At 52.7% G+C, this 27,895-nt stretch overlaps 9 protein-coding genes across 9 annotated transcripts; 3 read left to right on the plus strand and 6 right to left on the minus strand.

Annotated features, from left to right (window-relative positions):
• Positions 1-48: 48 nt before the first annotated feature.
• On the minus strand, positions 49-2,564 carry BDW74DRAFT_175612 (Alpha/Beta hydrolase protein; the record flags this gene model as incomplete). Its single annotated transcript, XM_073728385.1, has 3 exons — positions 49-1,076; positions 1,592-2,352; positions 2,410-2,564. The coding sequence occupies 3 exons, from the start codon at positions 2,562-2,564 to the stop codon at positions 49-51; spliced, it is 1,944 nt and encodes a 647-aa protein (XP_073586554.1).
• A 431-nt stretch (positions 2,565-2,995) lies between these two features.
• On the plus strand, positions 2,996-5,459 carry BDW74DRAFT_112851 (siderophore iron transporter mirA). The gene is made up of 6 exons (XM_073721825.1): positions 2,996-3,224; positions 3,296-3,461; positions 3,518-3,613; positions 3,675-3,700; positions 3,771-4,448; positions 4,517-5,459. Exons 1-6 carry the CDS (start codon positions 3,043-3,045, stop codon positions 5,196-5,198), a joined length of 1,830 nt encoding a protein of 609 aa, XP_073586555.1. The 5' UTR covers positions 2,996-3,042; the 3' UTR covers positions 5,199-5,459.
• Positions 5,460-6,181: 722 nt separating this feature from the next.
• Positions 6,182-6,744, minus strand: BDW74DRAFT_175614 (uncharacterized protein; the record flags this gene model as incomplete). The annotated part of the gene is made up of 3 exons (XM_073728386.1): positions 6,182-6,298; positions 6,357-6,465; positions 6,536-6,744. The coding sequence occupies 3 exons, from the start codon at positions 6,742-6,744 to the stop codon at positions 6,182-6,184; spliced, it is 435 nt and encodes a 144-aa protein (XP_073586556.1).
• A 1,524-nt stretch (positions 6,745-8,268) lies between these two features.
• On the plus strand, positions 8,269-8,786 carry BDW74DRAFT_175615 (uncharacterized protein; the record flags this gene model as incomplete). The annotated part of the gene is made up of 4 exons (XM_073728387.1): positions 8,269-8,295; positions 8,395-8,420; positions 8,482-8,638; positions 8,694-8,786. 4 exons carry the CDS (start codon positions 8,269-8,271, stop codon positions 8,784-8,786), a joined length of 303 nt encoding a protein of 100 aa, XP_073586557.1.
• A 2,373-nt stretch (positions 8,787-11,159) lies between these two features.
• Positions 11,160-12,080, minus strand: BDW74DRAFT_175616 (uncharacterized protein; the record flags this gene model as incomplete). The annotated part of the gene is made up of 3 exons (XM_073728388.1): positions 11,160-11,207; positions 11,272-11,808; positions 11,856-12,080. The coding sequence occupies 3 exons, from the start codon at positions 12,078-12,080 to the stop codon at positions 11,160-11,162; spliced, it is 810 nt and encodes a 269-aa protein (XP_073586558.1).
• Positions 12,081-12,599: 519 nt separating this feature from the next.
• On the minus strand, positions 12,600-14,571 carry BDW74DRAFT_175617 (sugar porter family MFS transporter; the record flags this gene model as incomplete). The annotated part of the gene is made up of 6 exons (XM_073728389.1): positions 12,600-12,917; positions 12,981-13,381; positions 13,439-13,907; positions 13,935-14,016; positions 14,069-14,186; positions 14,247-14,571. The coding sequence occupies 6 exons, from the start codon at positions 14,569-14,571 to the stop codon at positions 12,600-12,602; spliced, it is 1,713 nt and encodes a 570-aa protein (XP_073586559.1).
• Positions 14,572-16,762: 2,191 nt separating this feature from the next.
• BDW74DRAFT_166455 (uncharacterized protein) lies at positions 16,763-18,257 on the minus strand (the record flags this gene model as incomplete). Its single annotated transcript, XM_073726564.1, has 3 exons — positions 16,763-17,590; positions 17,656-17,921; positions 17,972-18,257. 3 exons carry the CDS (start codon positions 18,255-18,257, stop codon positions 16,763-16,765), a joined length of 1,380 nt encoding a protein of 459 aa, XP_073586560.1.
• A 350-nt stretch (positions 18,258-18,607) lies between these two features.
• Positions 18,608-20,091, plus strand: BDW74DRAFT_148120 (magnesium transporter CorA family protein). The gene is made up of 2 exons (XM_073723649.1): positions 18,608-19,419; positions 19,466-20,091. The coding sequence occupies exons 1-2, from the start codon at positions 18,752-18,754 to the stop codon at positions 20,043-20,045; spliced, it is 1,248 nt and encodes a 415-aa protein (XP_073586561.1). The 5' UTR covers positions 18,608-18,751; the 3' UTR covers positions 20,046-20,091.
• Positions 20,092-21,012: 921 nt separating this feature from the next.
• Positions 21,013-27,642, minus strand: BDW74DRAFT_175620 (putative polyketide synthase; the record flags this gene model as incomplete). The annotated part of the gene is made up of 1 exon (XM_073728390.1): positions 21,013-27,642. The coding sequence occupies one exon, from the start codon at positions 27,640-27,642 to the stop codon at positions 21,013-21,015; it is 6,630 nt and encodes a 2,209-aa protein (XP_073586562.1).
• Positions 27,643-27,895: the final 253 nt, after the last annotated feature.

The raw sequence follows: 27,895 nt of genomic DNA on the forward strand, positions 1-27,895 counted from the left end.
TTGGTGCCGGAAGAATGGGACCATTACCGTTTCGAAGGCCACCGCAAGTCATTTTGCGTCATCGCTGGGGATCTTCTGGCTAGACTCGTCGAAGTCGCTGTCCTCGATTAACGAGGGAAAGAAGAGTAGCGGGAGAAAGATAGGGATAATGAGCGGTATGCTCGAGAGCACGGAGGCCTGGATGCCCAAAGCTACAATGGTGACCCAGAGCCGACGCCGCATCTCCCTCTCAAACGCCGTGAGGTTTGGAATAAAGGGAGGATCGAGATGCCGGTTGCTAACCTTGGCCCGCCGAAGTAGTGCCGTCGAAGCTGTCCACAACTTGTCTAAGCCATCGCATCGTCGAGTCTGCGCCAATAGAACGAGGGCCCTTGCTTGAATGGCGGTAAGCTCTGTCTGTTGCTTACCGTGCAGCTTTTCCAACCAGGCGTGGACGAGGGCCATGCCATCGGTAGTGAGAATCTGGTATGTCGCTGCATGCATGTCGCGTGTGTCCGAGTCCGCTATCTGAGCTCCAATCGTCAACACGGTAGTGAGTTGCGGTACAACCGCCGACGGCATGGTTGGTTGGTTGAGGTCGTGGTTGTGGTCGTGGTCATGGTCTTGCATTTGGTAACTCCAGAACTCCTCGTACTGTCGACGGAAGCTCGGCAGATGCAAGACACGGCATATCCTTTCAAAGGTAGCCGAGTAGACGGATAGCAGGTGGTCGCATACTTTTTTGGGTGGAGGAAGACGCTTCATGGGCTCATGCTCGTGAGGTGGGCCAGGTGCTGCCGTGCAATTCGGGGACGACCTTCCAGTTGCTGCGTTCTTCGATTTCATCTGAAGGAATTCAATTTCCGTCTGAATCCGGACGATAGACTTGTCCCAGCTCAACTCGCGACAGAGAAGCACCGTCATTCTCTCTATGTCCAGGTGCGGGAACGTGTTGGTCTCACAATCCTGTTCTACAGTCGGAGGAACTGAAGACGCGGAATCGTCACCCAGACCAGCAACGGTAGGCGCGGTCCACGGGTCGGCGGTGCCATGGGCGGCTTTCGGCTCCTGGACTGTTCTTCTGCCTGTCCGATCCTCTGCCGGGTTTCATCTGATGAAGGCATCACGGAGCAATCGATATGGGCGTAACACCCTGGATCTTCAGCAATGAACTGCGAAGAGAAAGGTGCAGTAGACCAGACGGGGAGACGGGGGTGCAGGTGGGAAATTCCTCTTCCCCGCTCAGCTCAGGGGCGTGTTTGCCTTTGCAGGTACGAGGGATCAACTACCTGGGCACCATTGGCACCTTCCATATCCATGGGTCGATACATCAACACGGAGTATTGTTCCTCCTTGCACAAAAGTACTGCGCTACATCGGTTTCAACGCGATGTTCTGATTTGCGGCGCGTCTCCCTGACGCTTGCTTCTTGATTAACGAGTACCGTATCCTTGCCACGGTTCTTGCATGTTCTCCTCGCCCCTTCCCTTGACAGGTTGGGCGATATACGGTGGGCTAATTGCAAAGGGCATAAACATTTAATACATGGAAGGAGAAAAGTATCACGGGCGCTATCATTTTTTTAGATGTGCAGCAAAATCGCTAAAGAAACCTATAGCCCCATTCAAAGCAGGTGCAATGACGCTCCCATGATCCTCATCGGCAAACTCGCGTATCTCCACAGCTCGAAAACGACCATCTGCACGATCCAGAAGCATGGCCTCCAGGTCTCTGCAGTTATCCGCCATCCGCCGCTGACCAGCAGCCTCCTGTCGAATCTGGAACCTTTCCGGCAATTCACCATGACCTTGGACGGGAGCCTGTTCTCTCGAGCCGTACGACATCCAAAAGACCGGCCTCCTCCCTGGCTCTAAGGAATCGGTGCAGAACCGCTCCGCCTCAGACAAGATAAATCGATCACTCCACCATATGGACGGACTCGCAGCAAGATATATGTCAAAGGACGACGGCCTTGTGAACAGCGTATGGAGAACGAAAAGCCCGCCATATGAGTGACCGAATATGGCTGTTCGAGCGAATGTCACGCGCGGAAATGCTTCTGTTTGTATAAACGGTTGTACGACGCCCGTGATGAACGAAAGGAAGCCGTCGGCACCTCCATACCCGTACGTCTCATCGGACTTTGGTTTTCCGTCCGGTCCCGCTAGTGGTGTATACTGCTTAGGAGGGCAAAGAGGCGTGAGGTCGTAGCTCCGTCGAGGACTGAAGACAGTGTCTGTGAGCGGATATCCCACTGCCACAACAATGGTCCCTGTTTGATGTTCCGATGATTGGCGCCTATGAGACTGGGCTTCGCATCGTCGGATGGTTTCGGTAGCGGTGAGGAAGAGAGCATTCCCGTCTACGAGGTAGCTGATGGTAGGTTAGCCTACCTGGCTTGTCATGCTGGGTCCACCATGGCCTACTCACAGGACATTTGCCACTGACTCATCCTTCCGACTCGACCAGGTAAGCGGCCACGAGACGTCGATCTGGTAAGATTCGTGGTTCCCATGCGTTATTAGCCACGAGGCCACATTGCGCGCCGCCCCTGGCTCATTTGGCGTAAAACTCCTTTCCGCCATGATTTGATTGACCTTGTTTTCCTCTAACAAGAGGTAGGTCCAACCAGCAAGACATAGCACCCTTTTAAGCCGGGCTATCTCCATTCTGTCCGGGAAAACGCCGAAGTCGGCGCGGTGGCGTGAAGCGGAGGCCTTGGCTGCCCTTGGCATTATTTATCTGATCTAGTTTTCAGGCTGAAATTCTCCACAGGAACGGGCCTCGATGCTTGATCCAGCATGGCTCCATCGCGGCCCCGGCCTAGATAAGATTAGATTCGCTTACCTGGGGTCCCCATAGGCTGCGTCTTGCCGATTGTGGGCGGCGCTCGCGTGGCCTGATATATCTAGCGGATGTTTATGGCACACTATGGCCCGTCAAAGGGCGTGGGGGTATTTAAGCTGGTAGTCCGAGGGTGGTTGATAAGATTTCTTGTGTGGAAGTTTATTCTTGTGGCATTTCTTCGTTGAGCTTTTCTTTCCCGCCGGATGTATTTGCATTATGGCAGCTGCTGAAATCACCGTCGAACGAAAAGGCGCGACAAATACGGAGATTACCAGAGGAAACCCTGAGGTTGTCAAAGATGAGTCTTCAGACTCAGAAAGCCTCCAGGCCGGTGTCCGCAGGGCTGAGATGCTCCGGAAGGGCTGGACAAAGCAAGGCCTGATCATTACTTTCTCTGGGTATGGCATCATTTTCCTAGCTTGCGGCTTTGACCGGCCAAGTCAGCTAACAATCATCTCTCATACGATAGACTTTTCCTGGCAACCCTCGCTATCAATCTCGGGGACTATTCGACCCAAGTCTACTCTCCATACGCAACCTCCTCGTTCAAAAAACACTCTGCCATGTCCGCTGCACGTGTCGTGGGGAATATCACGAGAATTGCAGCGTATCCAATTATCGCTAAGCTGGGTGATGTATGCTGCGATCCATTGTGAAGGACAGATTGGGATCGGGCTAACATCTCCTAAAGGTCTTCGGCAGAGCAGAGATGTTCATCCTCTCGATCCTGTTCCAGGCTATTGCGAACGCCATCTACGCGGCTTGTAAGAATGTCGGGCAATATATCGTGCGTTGACACTGTCCTATCCTCTCATATAGCTGGGGTAACTGACTCTTCAATTGCATAGGCTGGCGGGATCTTCGACGCCATTGGGTAAGCTAAATTCTTCACACTGTATCCTATTCTCGCCAAAGGTACTTTACTAATGATATACATATGATAGATCCACCGGTTTCAGTCTAACGCAACAAGTCTTCGTCGCCGACGTAACCAACCTCATCAACCGCGCCATCTGGTCCACCCTCCCGGACTCCCTAACCGTAATCCCATCCCTCTACATTGGTACTGAGATCGCCGAAGCCATGCTGGAAAAGAACAAATGGCGGTGGGGCTACGGGATGTGGGCGATCATCCAGCCGTCCTGCTCAATCCTCCTTATCGGCGCAATGCTCTACTACCAACGCCGCAACACTGAAGAGAGAACCACGTCCACCTCCCAACTATTCGACCTACACAAAACAGACCCGTGGTGGAAAAAGGCCTACAACCTCCTCTACATCCAACTCGACATCTTCGGCGCAGTCTTGCTTGTCCTCGGCTTATCCCTCTTCCTCGTGCCGCTCTCCCTGACAGGCTCAGGCAACAGCGACGACTGGCACAAGCCCTCCTTCATCGCGATGCTCGTCGTCGGCGTCGTGGTCTTCATCTTCTTCATAGCATGGGATACATGGCTCGCAAAGAAACCTTTCATCCCGTACCGCATGATCCGGAACCGCACCGTCCTTGCAGCCTGCTGTCTTGGTGCACTCGACTTCTTCCACTACTCTGTCTTCTCGGTCTTCTTTACGAGTTATCTCCAGGTCGCGGGGCATTATGGGGCGGGCGCGGCGACGAGGATTGAGTACGCCCCCAACCACGTTACTCAAGTTCTCAGAAACTGAACCCCATGCTAACAACTGGCTACCATAGTAACTCCCTCCGCGTTGCCTTCCAAGTCTCCGGTATATTCGCCGCCTACTTCATGAAATTCACAAAACGCTCGCAGATCTGGGTGCTGGGCGGTGTCCCGCTGTGCGTCCTCGGCATGGGCGTCCTGCTGTACCTAGTCGACATGGGCGACGGCCGCGTAGGCAGCGAAGCAGCCTTCGTCACCGCGAAATCCCTCATCGGCATCGGCCGCGGCTTCTACCAGACCGCCTCGCAAGTTTCCGTGCAAGCCAAGGTATCACGAGGCGAGGTCTCTGTCGTGACGGCCGTGTTCTTCGCGGCTATGAGCGTCGGCGGCGCCATTGGAACGAGTGTAGCCGGTGCGATTTGGCGGAGTACACTCCCCGACAAATTGACTGAGAATTTGCCGGTGGATTTGAAAGGGCAGGCGCAGAGTATCTTTGGGAGTATTGTTGTGGCGCAGAAGTACGAGATTGGGAGTGTTGCTAGGGAGGCGATTGATTTGTCGTACAGGCAGAGTCAGAGGTTGCTTGCGATTGCGGCGTTGTGTGCGCTTGTGCCGATGTTGGGGGTTATGTTCTTTTTGGAGAATGTAAGGTTGGGGGGGGAGACGACGTTGGCGGGTCCCCCGGAGAAGGACGAGAAGGACGAGAGGAATGAGAGGGATGGGGAGAAAGATGAGCAGGGGAGAGTGCCTCGGTGACCCTCTCTTTCAACAAACTCTTCGGTGGTGTGTTTCGCTCCTGCCTCTATCTAGATAGGTGATCTTGTCGCCACGCTCTTCACTGGGTTCATCTGAAAATGAATGCATTATATCATCGCACGCTGTCAGTAGGCTTCCAAGGTTATGATAAAGAGACGACTTGGACATGGCGGAGTGTACTACTAATCAACTACGATAGGTCAAAGCCTATACTGGATAATACCCACATAAAAACGCCGACGTTTCATACTTGACCTAATAAAAAATCATCTGTACCTTTACGCTTGCTGCTTAGATTGCTAAAAAGTATGCCTTGGTCCAAGAGAGTCTTGTTAGTAGTTCGGCCTGGGACAGTCTTTTTCAACAGGGTAAAACGACTATTTGACAGGATTGCCTTAAGATAAGAAGATCTGCGCTTTTAAGTTATTTCTACAGGCTTTGCCTTTTTCTTCCTACTAATAGTTTTAGACAAAGTTCTAGGAGCCCCTAAGACCCTAACCTACCTTAAACGCCCTAGCCTTAGGCTTTAAAAGGTGGTAATTGCGCGAGGATAAACACGGCCAATGCGAGCTTAATATTAAGTAGTGGTAGGAGCTTACTTTATTTCTTTAGCCACTATTTAGGCCTACCATGGCTGGACCTTAGGCGGGAACTTGGGCTTACTACCATTCTAGGTAATTACACTGTTGAATAGTCGTTTTACCCTGTTGAAAAAGACTAACCCGTTCGGCCTAGGCTAGATACTAGTCAGTCAGATTACCGTATCAGTTACGGTGCCCTTTTTACTCCGATTTTCCTAAAATTTACAATTACCAGGGTCCAGATGCTGAGTTACACCCGAAAGACGTCCTTGACTCATCTACCTAGGCAGCTGTCTAAGCGCAATCCATCTCCGCTTGTTCAAGAATCTGAAAGATCTTGACGATCATGTCCTCCACATAGGTAGCATTCTTTCTCATTTCGTTGTTCTCGTGATCCCAGTATTACGCATAAATTCTGTCCCACAGCTTTGCAGGATATATCCGCTCGGCTTCAGACTTATGCCATTCCTCACCAGGAGTGTAGTGGACGTGAAGCTCATATGGATGGCACCAATGCACCTGAAAGGGTCAGGTCAGCTGAGTTCCCAATTGCATCTCGGGGATGATGCCCCCTCACTCTGGACATGGAGTCGATGTGAAAGATGTAAAACGTATCCTGTTCCACGGAGAGACCGTACACAACAATGTTCTCTTTGCCCTGCTTCTTGCGACCGCGGTGAACGATGCTTGTAGGATGTCAATACTTAAGCCGTCACCTCAGGAGCAGCATTCGAGGGTTAGGGCTTACCCATGTACGCCACTAGGTTTGCCTGATGGGTGGAGACGACGAGGTAATCCCTGAGATCGCCACCATTGTTCCCCTCGGAAAAGCTCACCGTGCAGATGGCAGTCGCGGTGAGAAGTCGGTCCTCGGGGTGGTCATTTTCCCATCGCACTCGGACGCCTCTTTTCCGCTCGGGAAGAAGAACCGGTTGGAGAGTAGTTGCTTTGAAGAAATAGAGCATCGTCTTGCTTCAAGGCAATCGCCGAGCATGTCCTGGACCCATTTGACAAACAAATCTCGCTCCTTGTCTAGTCGGACATCTGAAAATCCACCGAATCCCCGAGAAGCTCCCACTCTTTGAGTACATCAAAGAACTTTGTGGCTAGTGGAGGTTTAGTAGCTTCCCTTGCATAGCTCAAAAAGGCATTGTCTATACTCACCAATAGTCAAACTAACTCGTGACACTTCAATAGGTCTCAGGTGCGTTGCTCTTCTCTGGCCCATCTCGAGGCCAAGCTTCTACTTGATCGGGCCGAGCTCGAGCTCCCCGGCCTACAGAGGCTTGAGACCTGTCCCTAAAGCTTCGTCGGTTGGGTGTAACATTACGGTGGTAGCCGAGTGGGCAACCTTGGAAGAAGGAAGGCTCGATCAGGACGTCATGACGCAGAGGTACATTCCGACAGGAGTCACAGGCACTGCAGCACGTTCCTGTCCTCTAGGCAGTGACTGACATGATTCAGGCGGTCGCACCCTCCTCAAACCAAAACTGTCGAGGTCCCCTCTGCGACCTTTAAATCGTCTCAAGCATTTCTTGGCATCCATCCAAGCCCGTCTTCGCTCCTTTCAACGGTACCTCGATTGGCCACGTCCCAAACCGAAATTTGAGACAGACCTCCGTTTGGGTTTCATCATGAACACAAGCCCCCGAAATTCCCCGCAAGGCCGACTATAATGCTGGCTGTGATGGGCGGAATCAAAACGACTCGACATCATACACGCCAAACCGGCCGCGGTCGGAGCGAAGACCGCCACCCAATACTCTACTGGAATGAACCAACTCCTGGGTTATAGACGGCAGCGGACTGGGAGGTCCGGGGTGATATGAGGTGGTTTGCCAGACGGGGACGAGTTTGGATTCTTTCGCTTAGAGGACGATCACCCCGTAAGGTTTGCTATTCCATCTAGAGGCCGAAACTTGGCTAATTGTCGCCCTAGTACTCCAAGAGCATGGAATTCTCCTGGGGAAGTCACTTTCAGGAGATATACTACTATCTCCAACTTGTGCTCTCAGGCATCGCGCAGACCTCGCCAACGACCCGAACCGAACCCTTCCCAACGCTTAGCCTTGGGCAAATCTCATCCAGCACGACTGATCCCATTCTCTTCTCACCACCACCGCCAGCATCATCACCGATCACCTCTCCGACCGCCAGACTGATGGCTGATGCCCCTGCTGCCTCTTTGCAGGATAGAACGGTTATAGACGAGCCGGCTGAGCCCGCAATATCCCTCCCCTCCCAGAAATGCCGGCCCCTGGACCCTCCCCGTCAAAACGACGAAAGCGGGACGCCCACCAAGATAATGACAGACGGTGCTTGACACATTCATGTATGTATATAATCGGAAATTTGTGCGGCGGTAGCATGTGAGATAGTTTACTCCACTGGAATCAGAGCTGGCGACGGACAGTCCTTCACTCTGCGTTTGACGAAGTTTCTTAGAAAATCACCATGATAGAAGGCATTCTTATTCAGTGTTCCAAGTCATGACCTTCGCTGTCACATGGCCAGAGGTACGCTGGGCCATAATGATTTGTTGTTGCCCTAATGGAGCTGCAAGGATAAGCTGCCGTTAAAAATATATACGAACGTACATACGGCTCTTGAGGCAGGTCGAGCGTAAGGAGATCGTGAACATGTACGGACGTTCCACTACTGTGTCTCTCTCTGAGTGGACCCAACTAATTCTGTTTGTCTAGCTCCAGCACCGTCGCATCACTCGCATGGGGCAGAAAATACCACGGCCTTCCAGATTACGCCTACAAACTCTCCAAAGCGGCGCTTAACAGTTTGACGGTCCAGTACGCGCTCAACTACCAGGACGAGGGGTCCTCAGTTTATGCCATCAGCCCCGGTGTAAGTCGTCTACCAACTATTGTATAGGGCCCGCGCCGCTGACGGATGTGACCAGTACGTGAAAACCGATATGGGCGGGGAGACTGCGGATCTCCCGGTTGATGTGAGTGCTACAGCGGTTTTGAAGTACATCAGGGCCGGCGGGTAAGAGCTAAATGGGCGCTTCTTGGACGTGCATATCTCGGGCTGGGAAGATGCACCAGGGCAGAACCAGTACCTTGGCGGGGATGCGCCATGGTGAGAACGGGAGGGTGGATACAGTTCATGTTGCAAACACCAGGTGAACGGATGGCTGCTTGATTACAGAGCAGCCAGATTAGGCAGTAAATGACGAGCGTGCACATTTGATACAAGCAACGATACAAGCGGGTTGGATAACATTACAGATTAATGGCATCAACTGTAACTATACGCCCGGCTCGACGCATAGTATATGATTGCCCAGTTGTAGCTCAGTAGATGTATTTTCATTTCTCTATCTGAGTAAGTCCAGTGAGCAAGTAGCGGGTTCAATTCCTACAGCTATGGCGTTTTGAATCGGCCAAACCTTGCACAAATGGAGCCCAGAGCAATTCTCCATAGCCCATGTCCATATCCGGCATCCCTAGCAAAAGGGCTCGCAACGAGTTTGCACAAACGCATTAGAACAGGGAACAACCCCTACATAGTAATAATCCTGCAAAGCCACCACCACAGAAATGAACAGCAAACAAAAGCTCGAGAGCCGCGTCAGGCATCTACCGTATACCGTAAGGAACATCGATCGAACTTCAACTCATTTCTGGGATGCATAAGCAGGTAGATCTGACGTGCAGCTGAAGTCTGTGCTCGATCTGTGCGGCCTCCAAGACCCCGAGCACAACTATCCAGATGACAATTCTGGGGCGATAGGTAACACAGGAAGTCTAGCCATCCACACAGAGACGGCTCTTCAAGCAAGGTACCCCTGAATATAGCTCAACTAGAGTCCATCTCCGAGTTCCTGCTTGTGGCGGCCCGCATGTGATATGCTGTTGAAATCCTGGGTCGTCGAAGCGGTAGATCGTGATGCAACAAACCAAGGCAGACTCCTGAGACTGCTTTCCGTTTTTCGCAGCAGCTAGCAGCAAGATGTTCAGAAAGCTTAGGAGAACGCTTTCATGCTAGTCCAGGTCTGCAGCGTCCTCAGTGAATCGAAAACAGAAGGGTTTTGTCCTCTATCTCTAGCCATCGAGCAGAGAATATCTGCAGCCATGAGCCCCGCATACAAAAGATAATGAGCCATGTGGCATAAAGTGGTCTGGAGTATTTCGCTTCCAGGTCATCTTGATCTCAGATGATAAACGACGTGAGGACCGCACGGTTGATCTAGATGGCCAGGTCAGTGGGCTAGGCGATGGCTAGACCCCAGTGTCTTCGTTTTCTCGCTTACTTTAGCTAATATCGAAGTGTTGGATGTGAAGATGAAACTATCATTTGGTCCAATCGCTCATGAATGGGCCACGTCCGCCGCCTCACTCGCTCCTACCACAATAATGAGTTCCAATGCGAGGCCTTGTGACTGACGTCGCAGTGTGTTGTAACTCATGCGTGAATGGGCTCTCTGGAGAAGGACCATTCATCGCCCGCGCGAGGGCCGTCCCAGTTCAGCTAAAGAAGGCGTCTGGTCAGATGTATGTGAAACAGCGGGCAGCTAGGGTCCCAGCGTAAGCTACTGGCAGTTTTAATCTTTGTAGCAAGTTTTACCAATGCAAATGGTCGGTGAAGAGGCTAGAATGAGGGCTGATGCGCAGGGAGGTTGTATGGTAGTCAAATCATTGGGTCATTGCGCCCACGGGTGCTGACGTTGGTCAGAATGAACTGGAACTGAATCTAGCGCAGAAATGCTCAAATCTTTCCTAAACAGTTCTCGGTAGTCCATGCTCCGTGTGTGCATCTTGGGAAGCCCCCGCCACTATGAAGCGTCAAGGATGACAGAGCCTGTTGACATGTCGTGCAAGCCATACTAACATCTCGCGCTTTGGTTGATGGGATGAGCTGTACAGGAGGCTCAACCTATCCGTAGGCTGTATAGTCAAGAAGCAGTGAATTTGCTTTGCCGAGTTTCGATCCAGATCAATTTCGATCGGGAGGTGGGGGGATAATAGGCTCATAGTCTCGCTTGAGTCTCGTGCAGGGTCTTGGTCTTGTCCCAAGCGAAGGCCTTTCTTTCGATTGCCAAGCATGGACATTCGGCCTATAGTTGTCGATGCGGTGCATCACGATTAACAGAAAAGCGTCTGCAAATTCTCCTCCCTCATCACATCAGTCTAGCTGGCCAACGGAGCCCCAGCAGCGCCAGGCAAGGCTCGACTATCAGCGCGCAACCAGACGCTCTCCACAACCCGCATGACGACGCCCACTGAGTCCAGGCCGACGTAATACTAAATGGTCGCTATTATCTCCAATGCCCGCGCTCTCCAGTAATGGATTATAGTGGTGCTCGCAGCGCTGGGCAACGTGAAACACTCAACGAGTTGACTGGGATTCTGACAGTGGGTGCTTATCCGAGCGGGATCTGGGTCGTCTTGTAGTGCGCTTGCGGCAATCGCTAACGGGAGCATTTGTATGGCTTTTGTTCGTGAAGTGCGTGGAATGGAGTAGAGTAGCGATACAATGTTAATAGCGAGACTGACACAGAAGTGGCGGTTGTAATATTTGTTGTCTGGCAGACTGTGGACATGGTCGGAATCCGATGACTCGCTCTGGTGCTCGTTGATATCAGGAAATATGCGGTATAGCTCCAGCAGTATCGTGAGCTGAAATACCTGGCTCATTATGTAGAAGTGCGATAGTGGTGTAAGCTCATCCCCCGTTTCCTGCATTCGATCTATGGGAAGCGGCGTGTACGCACGTACGGAATTCGCGATCTCTCTTGCTTTCTTCAGGAGTGAGTGGTACATTAGATCGCCTTCGCTCTCGCACGTCCCCGGAATGGACAGCCGATGCAGGCGATTCACAAGTTCGAGTTGTCTTGATATCGTGCCTACATATGCCATATATATCAAAAGCTCACTACACACCCCAGGTAGGGGACTGGGAGTGTGCTTCTCTCTCGTCGCGGTTTCTGGAAATCCGCAGAATGGCCACAGATAGTCCAAGGCGGCAAGATTCTGATCCGTATGCCACGAAACTAAAGCTTCGTGCCAGGTCTATATCACGTTAGCATTTGCTACAAGACCAATTGGTCGAGACTAACCGAAGTCATCCCAAGGTTCACAGCACTAAGCAGCATAGCGGCTGTGTTCGCGCTTGTATCGGAGCCAGAATTCCCTCGCTTCTGCAGAGAAACACCCTTAGCTTCACCATCGGCTAAACCCAGAGCGGAAATTTGCGACGCCAGCGAGGATATAGCCTGCGTCCAATGCTCGAGAGAGTGTCTCATTTGGTACTTATTGTGCTGGTACAGGTGGGCAGCAGACATGGCCAGGGTGGACTGTAGGAGCGCTGGGTAACAGCCTTGGTGGATGAGATCTTTGACCAGGGAGCGAAACGGATTGATCGGAGAATCGTACGCTGATAGTATGCCACAGACCACCGAAAAGTAATATCGCAGATGCTTGTCGTTTGTCGGTTCCATGTACACCAGCCGTGTTTGTCCAGTCTTGGGGGCGATCCCCCTCGCTGTTCTTGACGTGGAAATGGCAGCTTGTAATCTGGTAGCGCCCTCGATGAACCACGCATCGCGAGATAGTCGACGTTGAACTTGACTAGTTGAGCTCTTTGGCTGCGGGATTGTATCGGCTGGCGGGGGGCTTAGCTAGGTAGGTCCTTGCCTAACTTTCTAACCTACTTCGACCACGGTCGTCGATTACAAAACACAATCTTTCTACTCAACCAAACCTTGAATAAGACAATGGCATTCATGGAATCCATTCGATACAAGCGAGTTTCTTCCCTAAATTTGTCCCCAGCCTGTTCGTTACACGTTACGGAAACACCTTCAGACCTTCTCTTCTTGCGAGACTCGTCCCTCGTCCACATGTACACTGCCAATAGCCGCCTTCTCAGCCAGCTGCTCAACATGCTGATCAAGCCCGACATCAGCCCGCGCCTGCGCCAGCATAGCTGCGTCCTCCGCCCCAGTGCGGCTCCCAAAGACCCTGTCCATCTCCTCCAGCGAGGCTCCTTTCGTCTCGGGTAGGAAGAACCAGACCCACAAGATGCCGGCGCTCAAGAAACCCGCAAACCAGATGTACGTCCCGTATGCCCACATGTCAAACATGTCAGGTGTGTAAAAGGCGACGGCGAAGTTGTTGATCTGCAAAAGTACCTTCAATCAGCTTCCACTCAACATTAAAGGATATATATGTGTTCTGCTTACCCAGTTACTCGACGCCCCAAATGCGGCTCCCTTCGATCGAATCGACAGCGGGAAGATCTCAGACACCAGCGTCCAACTGACAGGACCCCAGGTCGCGCCAAAGCAACCGATATAAAGCCAGATACAGACGCAAGCGGCCCAGCCGGCGGCAGAATGGCTAGCCCAGTCGTGCCTGAACTTGGCAACGATCACCGCAACAATGACCATGAAGATCAGCATGAAGAATGACCCCACGATCAACATAGGCTTGCGGCCGAATTTGTCGATGACTAGCATGCCGGGTACAGTGAAGACGAGGAAGAATACGCCTGTGATACCGGTGGCCAGGAGTGCTGATGTTCCGCCGGTCATTCCTAGGTCTTCAAACACGTTTGCGGCGTAGTAGAGGATGGCGTCGATGCCTGTAAACGATGTTAGTTGCATTTTTTGCAGAAATTAAAGATAGGGCCGGAAAATACCCGACCACTGCTGCCAGAACATAACCAACCAAGCTGTCGCGACTCTCTTGAATGCATCCCATTTGCGTAGGATGTGCCAGTATTGAGCAAGTTCCCGCATAATGAGGCTCTGCTTCTCCTTCTCCGCGAGACCGGGGAAAGCCTTGGCGAAGGCGCGTTTTTCAAAAAGCGTCTCGGCCTGAATCTCCTTGTGCTCCAGATCAATCATCGGATGGTCAATTGGAAGGTTGCGAATGTATGCCAGCGTTTTTCTGGCCTCCTCGTCCCGACCCTTCTTAGCGAGCCATCGGGGCGAGAACGGGAGGAACCACACTCCAAACAGCAGTAATCCGGCCGGGATTCCTTGGATAATCGATGGTAGCTGCCAGGCGAGATTGGACTGCGTTTCCCCGGTGCCTCCCATGTGTAAATTCGACCCATAACCCACCCAAAACGCAAGAAACATCGACAGGAATGTCAGCAAAGGTTCCTAACGTGAGCGTGAGGCCAGACATACCCCAAGAATGGTCGCAAATTGATAGAAGGACACGAAGAAGCCGCGCATGGCGGGCGACGCAAGTTCGGCGTTGTATAGCGGCCTGAACCTGGAATTAGCCACAACAAGCGCCTAGGACATTCCAATGTGCTTACCCAACACCACTAAATGTGCCGACGCCAACTCCAGTGAAGAATCTACCTGCATAGAGAAGAGCTGGATCGTGGTACTTCGCTCCGATGTATAGGTAGCTGCCGAGGACAACCCAGCACGCTAAACAGAGCATCAGTACGGGACCGAATTGGTTTAAAAAAGAAATGGAAGAGGACTTACAAGCCATGAACATGGTATACTTCCTGGAAAAGATTTCTCCAAGTATACCAGCAGTAAGCGAACCAAAGAGACCTCCCAGTTGGAGGACCGAGGTCAGCCACCCAGTGGCACTGGTAGAGTTGACCACGGAGGGAAAGTTGTCTTTGAAGCGATACATGACCAGCGACTGGCCGAGCACTCCTTGCTGATAGCCATATTCGAAGCCTCCAAGGGACGCGAAAAAGGCAATCAACAGGAGTTTCGGGTTGTCGAGAACATGCTTCCACCGGTTCTGGTAGAGACTCTTCTTTCGCTCCTCATGAGCAGCAGCATCGACTAGGTCCATTATGGCGATTTTAGATCAAAGCTCGAAACTAGATAAACGAGCTGGAATCCGGGGACAGGGGCCTTTTTGACTACCCCGTGGAGAAGCAGCGGCCGTGACGCGGGGAGAGCGACTCCAAATCGAGCGCAAAACATGCCATTTCATGTTTTCTTGCACAAGGAGAGCACAGTGCCTGTTTTACTCGAGTCGGTCTGGCGGGAAGCGTCTAGAGCTTCCCTTTCGGACGCCTAGACGACGCCTCGTTGAACTAGGTTGAACTAGGATGAACTAGGGCATGGTTACGTCCGGCCAGCGCATATAACCGCCTGGTATAGCCGACGATCGGGGCTTAATCCTGCCTAAACTATGGGCTCGGATTTCCCCCGATGGGACGGTGCCCATTACGGAGCCCCAGGTTTCACCTCCCAGGCTCCCAGGCTAAGGAATTTCCCGCCAATGCTTTAAGCCCCGACTTTCAGCCCTGGCCTCTCGGCTCTTCTGATGAGTGGTGGGGTGATCGAGGTCACGAAGCCGGGAATGCGCTTGGGCCATGGCCGATAGCCCGCTTACTTACTCCACGTTGGTGTCGTCCGGTGCGGGGATGAATCTAGGAAGACAGTTTTCATTGGAGATTTCTGGGAACTAGACGGCCAATGCTTGCTTGGCGGTGTCAATCATGTGTCTTGGAGGTGTGAAGACTTAGACAGATGAGAATGGAAGGATTAGCCGCGAGTCTTGTTCAGAATGGAAGGCCCTGGAGATTCCCGCTTGCGAAAAAAAAATTCCCAGCCGTTGCTGATGGCTATATTGCTGGTTATCCCCGTCAGGCCATGCCAAAATCATGTTCGAATCTCAAGCCGGTCAGGCTGTTGCTTCAGACTGCGTTGACCGAGATGAGAGTTTGTCAACTCCTCATCGCAGCTCTCACCCGGACCTGTGCCACGGCTGGACAATGGAAATGATGTCCGACAGCGAGAGTCATATATGGTAGGGAGCGCAGATCCCAGGCCTACCATCATCGGTTCATTTAACAAGCAAGATGTCCAGAGAGTGTTCAGGACAAGTCTGCCAGGTCTGCAATGACGAATTCAGCGATGACAGCAACGCATTGGATGAAATCTCAGGCGCTCCCCGGATATTCGACCAGAGCCCCGAGTGGCGACAATTGCTCAACGAGTCGGGCTGCGTCGAGCTGGACATACCGACACTTAACATAAATTTATTTTGAGATTCCCTGGCGTTGGAAATGTATTGGTTTGGCGAGTACGCTAGCCTCCCACCAGCCCAGTTGCAAGTTGAACAAAGACGGACGCCGCACAGTTATGACGGGTGTCTAGAGCCCTGTCGTTACCGGAGTTGGTCTACCAAGCGCGCTGCCACGAGATCCACGTCGGTGCGCTCTGATCGGAGACCGCGATCGAATGCCAGCGATGGACCAAGACACGGTATACATGCCGGCGTCGGCCTGCGTCATACCAGGGCAATGCCATTGCGTCTACCTCATACACCAGCGATGCTACACATTGTCGTTACGGGTTCTCAGTGCGGACCTGGTCGAGAGGTACCCGCTTGCGTTCGCGAAAGCCGCTTGTCGATTGTGGAATTCTCTTGCCGATTACAAACATGCGTTAAATAGGTTCTGTAAATATAACGACGAGCATGAGTGGCAGATAAAGGAGAGAGGAAAGGACAGACATAACAAGCTAGTTCTAGAGGAGGAGGCTGCCATGATAGCCAAATATTCCCAGGACTAGAGATGCGATGACGTTTACTTTGCCCTGAGGGATCCTCTCAAGGTGGAAGAGGTTTGGCACACCATCCGAGCCGAGGAGAGAGCTTGCCGCGAAGCATCGCCCAGGCGTCGAAGCAGGAGACTGCGATGCACGCCCGGTGGGGATGTCCCGTGCGAGATCATCCTGGAGATTCTAGACTATCTTCCGACAGTGGGCGAGGCTAGACAGCTCATGCGGGCGTTTCCTTGTTGGGCCACTAGAGTCCCAAATTTTTATTGGCGAAGACGCTTTACAGTTGAACTCATGCTGGAGGACGAAGAAGACCGAGTTCTAAGTCCAGCTGCACTGGATTGGCGTCGGCTGTATTATAAGTCTGCCAGCATTTCATGCCATGGTCTGCGGAACCGAAAGCGAATTGTCGCGTTTTTAAAAGACGTCAAGCCCATCTTCTTGAAAAAGATAGCTAAGGGAGAGTTATATTAGCTTCGTTTTTCTATGTACCTGTCGGTTTCGGACGGTGCCTCAAGGGTGTGCCTTGTATTGGCTTTTTCCTCCTGTCTGGTCCTCAAGAGGATCAATGTAACCCAAATAATCAAAGCCACACTGCACCCGATCATTGCATACATTCCACGGGTAAAACGCGGCGCCAGATCCGCGGAGTAGAAAATAATGCTCCACCAAGCATTGACTGCATTGTTTCCTAGGTTCATGCTAGCGATCACGACCGATCGCTGTCTGGCGTCTTGATATCGCATCGCGTCGTTAACCCATGCAAAGAACGTTGCCTGGCATGCATAGACCGCGCCTGCCCAGTAGTATGCGCCCATGACTGTTGCAGTCTCGAATCGCGTCAGGATAAGCACTGAGGTAACGATTCCGGTAATGCCAATAAAATATCCCACGAGATACCGTTTCCCGCCAAGGTAATCCGTCAGAGTGGCCCAAAATAATGTCGCGACAATTCCGACCGCAGCGACTCCAGTGGGATAATTGTTGAGCTGGGCGACGGAGTATTTGATCGTGGGGTGGGCCTTCATGTACAGCGACAACAACGAGTTCGACGAGAAAGATTCGGTCTCGCCTGCAATCACCCAGAGGATTACAAACCCCCAGAAATACCATGTCGTAAGAAGTCGTCTCAGGAATGCTTTGTTGATGGGCGCAGGTTTAGTATTGCTATTCGGCGATCGCGACAGGACCAAAGCGCGATCCGACAGTGTCAGGTATGGTGCCGTCGTCGTGGCCGGAGTATCAGGAAATAGAAACAATCCATAAACAGCAATAGGAAGTGTCATTAGCCCGTCAATCTGGGCGCATCAGCTTCGTCCAGGATCTGGCAAGTGGCTCAGCGGTATAGCCCGAGTTTACTTACTATGAAGAGCCATCGCCATCCAGACAGCCCCGCAGCACCATCTAACGACGAGTGGATTCCTGTTTGGATGAAGCCACCGAACATCTGGCCCGCGAGCCCGCTTGCCGTAAAGATTCCACTCCTTTTGCCAAGTTCGCGCTCCGTGTACCATGAACCCAGGATATAATGCGTCCCAGAGAAAGTAGAAGCCTCGGCTAAGCCAAGGAAGAAACGAATCGCCATAATGCCTTGTGGGTCATGAACAGCTGCAGTGACCATGGTCAGACCTGCAGCAGCCGATTAGCAAGGCGCAAAACTACCATGAAAATGAACTTACAGCCCCAGAGAAGGACCATTGCAGGAAAATAAATCCGAGGTGGCAGATACGTTAGGGCTAAGTTCGAAGGAATCTGTCCCAGGATGTAGCCAACAGTAAACAATGTGTTGATCTGATTCAACTGATTGCCTCTGAAATCGAGCTCTTCTTCCATGCCAGAGACATAGGCGTTGGTCAGGTTAGAGCGGTCGAGATAATTGAAGAAGTAGGTGGCGCAGCAGAATGACAAGATAAAAAAGTCAATTTTCATGAGGAGCCTCGCCTCTGGGTCCTTTGGCCACAACATCTTGTATATCGTCGAGTCGAGGTGCCAGTGCCGGGCTGTGTCCCAGATGTTGAGAGTTGTAAGCTGAATGGAGGGATTTCTCGCCTCCTGGCAGTCGGTGATCAAGGCATTCTCCGAATATCCAATGCTGAGTTCGGATGATGTACGGCGATCTTCGCGACGAAGCTGTAGGCTGTATCGCGATGATTCGCGAAAATCGAGACAGTGGAACTCAAAATATTTAATGCCTGAGGGCACAAGGCGGCAAACGCCAAGCTCCCCGGTGGCACGTGCACGGCTGGGCCGGCCGCTCCTTTGACAACTTTTGTTCCGCCCGGCTTCAACTACTCTGCTCTTCCTCCACAACGTGCTTTTCTACCTCGATATACTATGCGGCCAGCTTCCCGTCCTTCTATTGATGTCGCCCTCGCTGGAACTCCGGGTTCCTCTCAAATAGTTGAAACCCCACGACCAACCGACACCCTCGCCTTGCAACTCCCTGATCGCAGCCGGGGATGAAGCCCTTCAATTTCCCCTGGATGGTTTCCGAGACCATCAAAGAAACGCAGATGATCACCGATGAAAAGGAATACATAACTCCGGAGCCATCGCCGCCGCCGATGAAACGTTTTAAGCTGCCATGGAGAGTTCCCAAGACCGCCAAAGAACCGCAGTCACTTCACGATGAGAAAGACATCATACCTCCGGAGCCGACGCAATTCACGTTCTTCTCCTCGATCCTCGACGGCGCGCTTCAGTCTTCGAGCCTGTCGGATCTCAAATCGATCTACCAGCCCCTCAACGAAATACTCGACGATGAGCGGCAATACAATGGGCTGTGGTGGCTGGATGTGACCGCGCCCTCGGAAGACGATATTGAGACACTGTCGCGCATCTTCAACCTGCACCCCCTTACGACTGAGGATATAAAGGTGCGGGAGACTAGGGAGAAGATTGAATTGTTCGGACCATATTACTTCCTGTCTCTGCGGCCGGCCCGGAAGGTGGAAACAGATGTGGGAGCGCGAACTTCGCCGATAAACGTGTATGCGGTCGTGTTCCGCGATGGTGTTCTCAGCTTCTCCATGGGGAGCCATCCCCACGTTGGCCACGTCCGGAATCGCATCAAAGAGCACCAGAGTCATCTATACTTGACTAGTGACTGGATTTGTTATGCGCTGATGTACGTTCAACCCCTGATCAGAGACAATTGTTCTAACGCTTAACAGCGACGACATCGTCGACGGCTTCGCGCCTTTCATCAGCCAGGTCGAGCGGGGAGTAGACACCATGGAGGATAGCGTATCCATCACCCGCCCGGACGACATCGGTCTCGCGCTGCAGCAGATCTACCATTGTCGGAAGGAAGTCCTTCATATCCGCCAACTACTCAACGATAAGACAGACGTGATTCGGTCCTTTGCCCGCCATTGCGATGCCTTTGGCGCCTCTTCCTCCCAAGTCGGACTCTACCTCAGCGATATCCAAGACCACGTCTTGACAATGATGGCGAACCTTGACGCCGCCGAGCAGATGCTCTCGCGCGGTCAGTCGAAGTATCTGAGCCAGCTGTCATTCGACTCGACGCGTATGCGGAACCAGATCTCGCACGCTCTCAGTCGGTTGACGGTGATCGCGGGCATAGTTGTGCCCCTGCAGTTCGTCACTGGCCTTTTCGGAATGAACGTCACTGTCCCGGCGCAGTCGGACAAGGTGGACAGCTTGACAGCGTGGTTTACTATTCTTGGTGTGCTGGTCGCCCTGATTGTAGTGTTTTTTATAATAGCGCGTAGAATTCGTGTGCTTTGACTATATGGTCCTTCGCGGATAGTATCAAATATATATATTCTCTGTACCAAATCTATCATGGCGATTTGTAGCGTCGTCAATAGCTTTTTCTCTACATTCCATGTAGCGCGGTGGATTCACATACGTCATTTTCTCGGTCCTCGTACGGAGGTTGTACAGGGGCGCGACTCGAGACTCGAGAGGTTCCTGTCTCACGGAAACTATAGTAACAAGCAATGAAGCGTCCTAGCTAAACTGTGTATCAGTGATTATTGCACCAATTCCTTCAAAGCGTACTATTCCTTGAGTGCAATTCCCACTTCAATCGCTCGCTCAGTCAAGAGTCGCGCGGAGCCCGTGCTATGAACATATATATCTTGGGAGCGGGATTGCTGCGAGTGCTTGATCTTGGGCGTCTCTACAACAACCATGCTTTTTCTTCAGCACTTATACCCTAATCCAAACTCTAAAAATCTCCTAGCCATCTCAGCCCAGCTCCCTCTGCTTCCACTGCTTAGGTAAAGTGTCCGTCGCCCGTTCTTCAGGACGTCGGAGGACGCGCTTTCCCCCGCGAGATGATCACGTGACTTATATTTGAGTGGGATTGGAAGCTTCCCTGCGAGTTTTTGATCCTCATTATTGTTCAATATTCGTCCAACAGACGACACGATTAGTCTCGTGCTATACTATACTGATAAAATACTTCCGTCCATCATCTCAAATGTTATGATCTCCCTCAACGCAGACTTATCCTTGTTGACGCGTGGGCTTCCATAATATTGTGTGTGGGGTTGCCGACCGACGCGCGATCTCATCGGAGTAGGCCCGACACTGCTTCATTAGCTATTGGAGTTGAGAATCAGACTTGCAGGTATGGAATGCCTCAAATTCTATTAAAATCTAAATACTTGAATAAAACCAGTAGAATTGACCAAAACTCCAGTACGATGTCGTATCCGAACCAAACACGCTGCGGCGGAGCTACTAGTCATGGCCGATTAGCGAGGAATCCCATCTCTCTCCACCTCTCAATATACTGCCTCACTTCCTCTGCGCTGACGGGTCCTTGAGCAGCCATCGCAGCCGAATGCTGTTGCGACAATGTCGTATCCAGAATCAACCCACCGCAAGCCATGTGTTCAAAGTCGCGCGTGAAGAAGTCCATGATCTTGGCTGCAGGAATCTCGCGATCTCGGTCAAGGGGCGAGGAGCGCAAGAGGTTGAGAAAGTCCTGGTATGGGATGACTCTGTCCGTTGGGATGTTGAGGGCCGATGTGATGACCGGTGTCATCTCCTTCCACGGCTGCCCCACGGGATTGTCAATGTGGTAGACTGGGTACGCGTCATGTTCGCGCTTGTCGAAGAAGTCTGGACTGATGCCTGGAAGAAGTAGATCAACCACCGTTTGCGCGACGGTGTCGACAGGAACCCAATGCAGCGGTCCGTTGAGATCCGGCCACGCCCGGAGAGTCTGCGCTGTTTTGATGAGAAGGGGCATGTGCTCCGTATGCGGCCAGATACCCGTATGACTGGAGCCGGTGATTTGGCCTGGACGCACGACCATCGGGCGGAAGTGGTCGGGATAGCGATGGAGCGTTTCGTCGAGCATTCGCTCACACACCCACTTAGCTTCTGGGTAACCGATCGGTAACGAAGAGCGGAGGTCAACCCTTTGTTCTAGCACACGCTGCTGGGCCGCTGAACCGACGACACTGATTGAGGAGACGAATTGAAAACCGACGCGCATGCCATTCGGACTGAGATTGCAGGCCATTTCGCGAGAGAGATCGAGTAGATTTCGCAGGGCCTGGAATTGCGGCACGAAAGTGTGGATCGGGCGTGCCAGACTCATCGGCCATGCATTGTGGACGATGTGAGTCGCATTGCGAGCGAGCCAGGTGTATTCGTCTGCAGGAAGGCCGAGGTGCGGCTCGCTGGTGTTGCCATCTAGCATACGAAGCTTGCTGGATTCAGCCTCCGTCAATTCCAGCATTCGCGATGAAAGTGCTTCGCCTTGTCGAATGGCACCTGGCCTGTTGCTGCGCCGATTCAGACAGACGACGGTTCGTACCGCCGGATTGCGGGCAAAACTTGCTACCAGATGCGACCCAAGGCTGCCAGTCGCACCGGTGATGATGACAACAATTCCATTGTGTCCCTGGGAGGATGGACGGGATGAGACCGGAGGAATAAACCCTGCTGTGTACCGAGTTACGTACTGTTCGGCAATTTCCTCGCGGTCAGTACTCCGGCTTGGCAACTCGAGGGTTGGTTTTGTCGACCTAATGAAAGTATCGTCGCTTTCCGCGAGAGAGAGTATCTCGGTCTCATCACGAGAAGATGGGATGATAAAGGGTTCCCGGAAGTCGTCGGTCGACGTATAAGCCACTGTAGGCGTCGCAGGGTTTGATTCGCCTGATGAGTCTGTCTCATGGGATGAACCTTGGTTGTCATCGGAAGACGTCGAAGAACCAGACAGGGAGCTCGAAATATAGCTAGTCAGCTTCTCGACGGTGGTAGCCTCAAGCAAGTCATTGTGATCCGGCGAGAACTTGAAAACGCCCTCGACCTCTCGTGCAAGTTCCATAGCCATCAGTGAGTCGACGCCTAGGTCCGATAGATCCGCATTTCGATTAATTTTCGCAGGCTCAATACCGCAAACGCTGGAGAGTAGCTGGCGCACTTGATCTGTTATGTCGGGCTTCTGAACCGACTTCGGTTTTCTGGGACGTTCCGCGATGGTGATTTGTTGCTGTTTCGTATCGTAAATTGGACTCGGTACCCGTCGGGTAATCTTCCCCTCTTGAGCGTTGGGACTGTCTGGTCGGAATTCGGAGAGAATCTTGCGCATGACAGTCTTGGGAAGCCGGCTGAACTTAGTACCCATAATCACTTCCGTGAGGGTACCAGTGCGAGCGTCAAAAACAAATACGTCTGTCAAGTAGATCTTGTCGGAAACACGCGAGTGCCGAGCAAGAACATGCCACATCTCTGGGCCTTCGTCCCCCTTCTCCTTCGCATCCGCGAGACTTGGCGAACGCATCCATAGCTCACACCCAGTCGCGATGAAGACATCATCGGGGCTGCGGTCTGTCATGCAGCTGACCCAGATACCTCCTGTCTGCATGAAACATTCACTCAACGGGACATCGAGCCAAGTCTCGTGAGACCTCTTGCGCATGACACATCCAGCGCTCTCGTTTCCATGCCCCACTAGGCGACGGAGACTGCGGTAAAGAGGGGTGTAGGAAATAACGTCGCTGAATCCTTGGTACACGTTGCGCCCTTGGAGTACGTGGATTTCGTCTTCCATACCGACGGACTGCTCACCGGCCATTGCTAGAAGATCCGTGCATTGGCGATGCGGAACGAGACGTTCAAGGCGCGAAAAGTCAGCTCGGTAAATTGCATCTTCAGGAGAGCGGATGTGCAGAGAGCCCTTGACATGAAGGAGGCTGGAAGTGCTACCGTCGCTGGTGCTCGTAATGTTCCAGTCCCATAACCTGCGGGAATCGTCCGCAGCAGAGAGTTGTAGCCAGAATTTGCGGCGAGGATCAAGGCAGACCGGGGCGGAGTTGACCATGTCCGTCAACATGGGTTGGAGTCGCTGTTCTTTCCATTCTGGATGCAAGCTGAAGAGAGCCTCGATGGCCATGTCAACCTCCAAGCCAGCAGGGCAGATTGCTGCCGTGCGAGCCATGACGTGTCCTTCGACCATGGCCAGGTACTTTTCCGACTGGCTATTGATTTGGAATCGAGGCCGCTTTTCATCGTTGTCCTCGTAGCCGACAAATGTCCACAGACCATCCTGCTTTGGAACTTCAGCCGGCTTGATTGCATCTTGATTTGTCTTAGGAGCAATGATCTCCTGTCCGTGACGGGTCTTCGCAAATTGGCGCGGAGGAAGGATTAAGTGCGTATGTTGGTCCATCTGCACAGGGTGGTGCTGCCAGAACGAAACCCGCAAACCTTCCTTCCACAGAGACAGCGTCGTCTCAGTAAGGCTGTCGGATCCTCGACCCCCGTGAGTGATGTTGAGCGCCTGGAAATGGTGCTGCGACTGTCCAACAATGTCGGAGGTCGGACGAAGGGCCCTGCCCGCCATTGTGGTAATGGTAGAGTTGGAACCCGCTTCTAGCCAGATGCTATCCGGATAAGCTCTTGCCAGACGCTCAATGGCATGGTAGAAGTATACTGGCTTGCGAAGGTGGTCGGCGACAAAGGTGGACGATGGCCGTGCTCCGGTCGAGGGCGTGGATGACGAGTGCTCGATATGGATGAGAGGAGAGTTGAAAGTCAGTTCCTCTCCCAGGCGCTTCAAAGGGTCGACAATGCTGTCAACAAGACTGCAGTGAAATGCGTTCGTGACGTTCAGCTGCTTGTGGCGGATGTAGGGATACTTGCTGACCAGAATTTCTTTGACTCCCTGGATAGCAGCAGTTGATCCGCCAAGCGTGAAGCTGCGCGGGCCGTTGTAGCACGCAATAGAGGCTGGATTGCTGGACTTCGCCTGCCGAGATGCTTCCTCTAAGAGCTGGTGGATGATGTTCTCGTCGCCTTCGACTGCCATCATGGCACCCCGGTCACTACCCCATTGGTCGCGGATAAGACGCGCCCGACCAGCGACGAGCTTAATGGTATCCTGAACACTGAGGACGCCGGAGATACTCAGAGCAGTGAGCTCGCCAAAACTGTGCCCGACTACCGCAGCGATCTTGGTCGAAACACCGCTGTCTAACCAACAACGCGCACAACTGTACTGCATCGCAAACAGCATGCATTGCAGTTTGACTGTATCCTGTACGGGATTGGTGGAGAATATCTCTGGGTAGATGCTCTCCACACCTATGCTTGTCATCGCCGCATCACACTCGTCCAAGTACCGACGCAGAAGACTGACGCTATCGTACACCGGACGATTCAAGCCAACAAAGGTTGAAACCTGGCCACCAAAGCAGAGGATCACCGGGCGTTCTGCTCGCACGACCTTGCTGTTGCCATCGGCTGAAGCACCACGAGAGAGCATGGTTTGCAGCTCTGATACCGAGCGACAGCTGAAGACGAGTTGGCGGGCTAGAGTGCGCGTGCACTGTCGGCTTAGGTTGAAGGAGAGGGCGTCCAACTGTACTGATGGCCGCGTCCGAATATACTCAGCGAGACGGGCACAATAAGCGGTGATCTCTGCGTCATTCGTGCCTGAGATCCAGAAGGGAAGAGCCAAGCCATCGCCAGTGGCACCATGCTGATCTCTAGAGAAGTGGCGCTTTGGAGGCTGAACTACCACCATCGAGGTGTTGGACCCAGATGCCCCGTAACTGTTGACTAATGCTGCCTTTCGCGGAGTTTCCCACGATCGCAGCTCACTAGAGATGCGGATTTTGTCTGTTGCAGCAGTGATCCGCGGGCTGAGTCGAGTGTGACTCGCTTGTGGTGGGATGAATCCTTCGTTCATCATTGTCAGCACCTTGATCAAGGAGACAACGCCAGCCGCAGCTTCAGTATGCCCAACGTGCCCCTTGACAGAACCTAGGAACAGGGGACTCGGCCGCTGAGCAACATCGAGGGCCTGGACGATACTGGCGTACTCCGCTGGGTCACCGACCGCCGTTCCGGTACCGTGAGCCTCGACCAGTGAGATATCCGACGATGTGAGACCCGACTTGGAAACGACTTGCTTGAATAATGGCGCCAACGAAGGCTTGTTGGGAACGACCAAGGCAGTGCAGTTCTGGTTCTGATGTACTGCACTTGCCGCGATGCAACCGAGGATTTGGTCGTTATTGGCGACCGCCGCGCTCATTCTCTTTAACATCACACATCCAATACCTTCTGACCGGCAGTAGCCATCTCCCTTCTCGTCAAAAGGCTTGCATTGACCCGTGGGACTCAAGAAACTGGCAGCGGCCAGGTTCTGAAACCAGAAAGGACTGCTCATGACTGCAACACCACCGGCCAGGGCGGCAGAACACTCTCCCGATAGGATACTGCGGCAAGCAAGATGAATAGCGACTGCGGAAGACGAGCAAGCTGTATCCAAGGTCAATGCAGGGCCCGTCCACCCAAAATGGTGGGACACCTTGCCAGCAAGGAAGGCCCGCAGGTTCCCCGTGGCTGTGTAAGCATTGGGATCATGGCATATGACATGCTGGTCGTAGTCAGTTGTGGCAATCCCAACAAAGACACCAACAGATTCTTCGGGCAGCTTGGTCTCATTGTGTCCTGGTTCCGTGAAGTACCCCGACTGTTCAACCGCCTGATATGCGGCCTGCAGGAAGTGACGGTGCTGCGGGTCCATGGCGGCGGCCTCGCGAGGGCTCATTTTGAAAAAGCTGTGATCGAACTGGCTTCTTTCTTTGATGAGGTTGGAGTACCATGTCCGGGTACCTTTGTCGGTTCGCCAGGGAGTGTTGAAGTTGATGTCCTCTTCCTTGATTGCTTGGTGTTGTGATTTGCCGCTTCGGAGCATTTGAGCAAATTCGTCCAGGTCATCCGCTCCAGCTGTTTTGATCGACATACCGACGACAGCAATCAGGTTGTCTTGATTGAGGCCTGTGAATGCGTTTGGTTCCTGCTGGAGTTTGCTTTGGCTTTGGGTTGCACGTCTCACTAACGACGGTGGGATGCATTTCTCGGAACCGAAGCATACCACTCGAGGCGGGTTTGAGGACCCCGGATAGACAGCGCTGAAGGTGTCATACCAATCGCAGCGTTGCACAAGCATGCTGCGCACTGCGATCTCGTGCAGACTCAAATTGTCAGGGTTTGCGTAAGCCAAAGGCATGGACGGCGTCGAGGCATAGTGAAGAGCGGGCGTCCGATCACAGAGGTTGACCAACGCGTCAGTATATGCCTTCCTTGGATCTGACGGGTCGTGAAACCGACCCTGCAATCGCACTTGGGCGACCGTCAGCCCGTTCTTGCGCAGCTCCTGTGCTAGCGCTGCTGCGGCGCGCCCCGAACTCGTGAGCGTCGCCCGTGCACGATCATATTGCACTGAAAGATAAACCTCCGGCTTCCATTGATTGAGGATCTTCTGCAATGTTCGCTCTTGTATCTCGTTGGTCCAAGCGATTGAATAAGACACGGACCGTCCATTCCCAAGCAGCTCCTGTCGGGCCTCCTCTGCGTCGACCAGCGCGCCGACCAACATGGCCAGCCGCACCGCAACGGGACCGTATTTCGACAGGTCTTCAGTCGTTCGTGAACTTGCGACAGCAAATGTGCTCAGCAGTCCGGTACAGAAGCCGGTGACTGTTGTTTCATCAATAGCTTGATGCTCCGTCTCGAGATAGCGCTCATATTCCGTCAATTGTGTTAGGACGACAAGTGGTGTGAGTATGATGTTGGATATGTTTAAGTCGCCCTCGATGTCGTCCGCACCGTGATCCAACAGTCGGCTCAGTTCCTGGAGTCGTTCTTGAGGGGGGAGCAGCTCGCTCAGTTCCGGAAACGCATTGTATAAGACTGTCCAGAGCGCTGGAAGCTCCGTAATCGTTTCCTGAATCCACCTTCGATGGCTGCTCCCGTTTATGTCGTGTCGCAATTTGTTTAGGGCCCGTTTGTCGAAAGAGAGACTCTGGGGGCCAAAGGCCAAAAGGGTGTGACTGGAGCCCTGCATAACGATGTTTGAACAGTAAGAAAAGAGCGGAAGGATTGCAAGCTGTCCGGTCACAAAAGAAATGGTACGAAGGTTTGTCGCAGAATTGACTTATCCGCAACTGAAACACATACCCTTTATACGAGGGTCTCCCGTACGGCCTGTCTGCTATTCTTTCTGCGCCTACAGACTCGCCTTTTCCAAGCCCGATTGGAGGACCGGACTTCTGACGGGGATATGCCCGGACATGGCCTGATCCACTGATATGGATCGA

Source organism: Aspergillus multicolor (assembly GCF_047715735.1).
Source record: "Aspergillus multicolor strain CBS 133.54 unplaced genomic scaffold BDW74scaffold_5, whole genome shotgun sequence".
NCBI lineage: Eukaryota > Fungi > Ascomycota > Eurotiomycetes > Eurotiales > Aspergillaceae > Aspergillus > Aspergillus multicolor.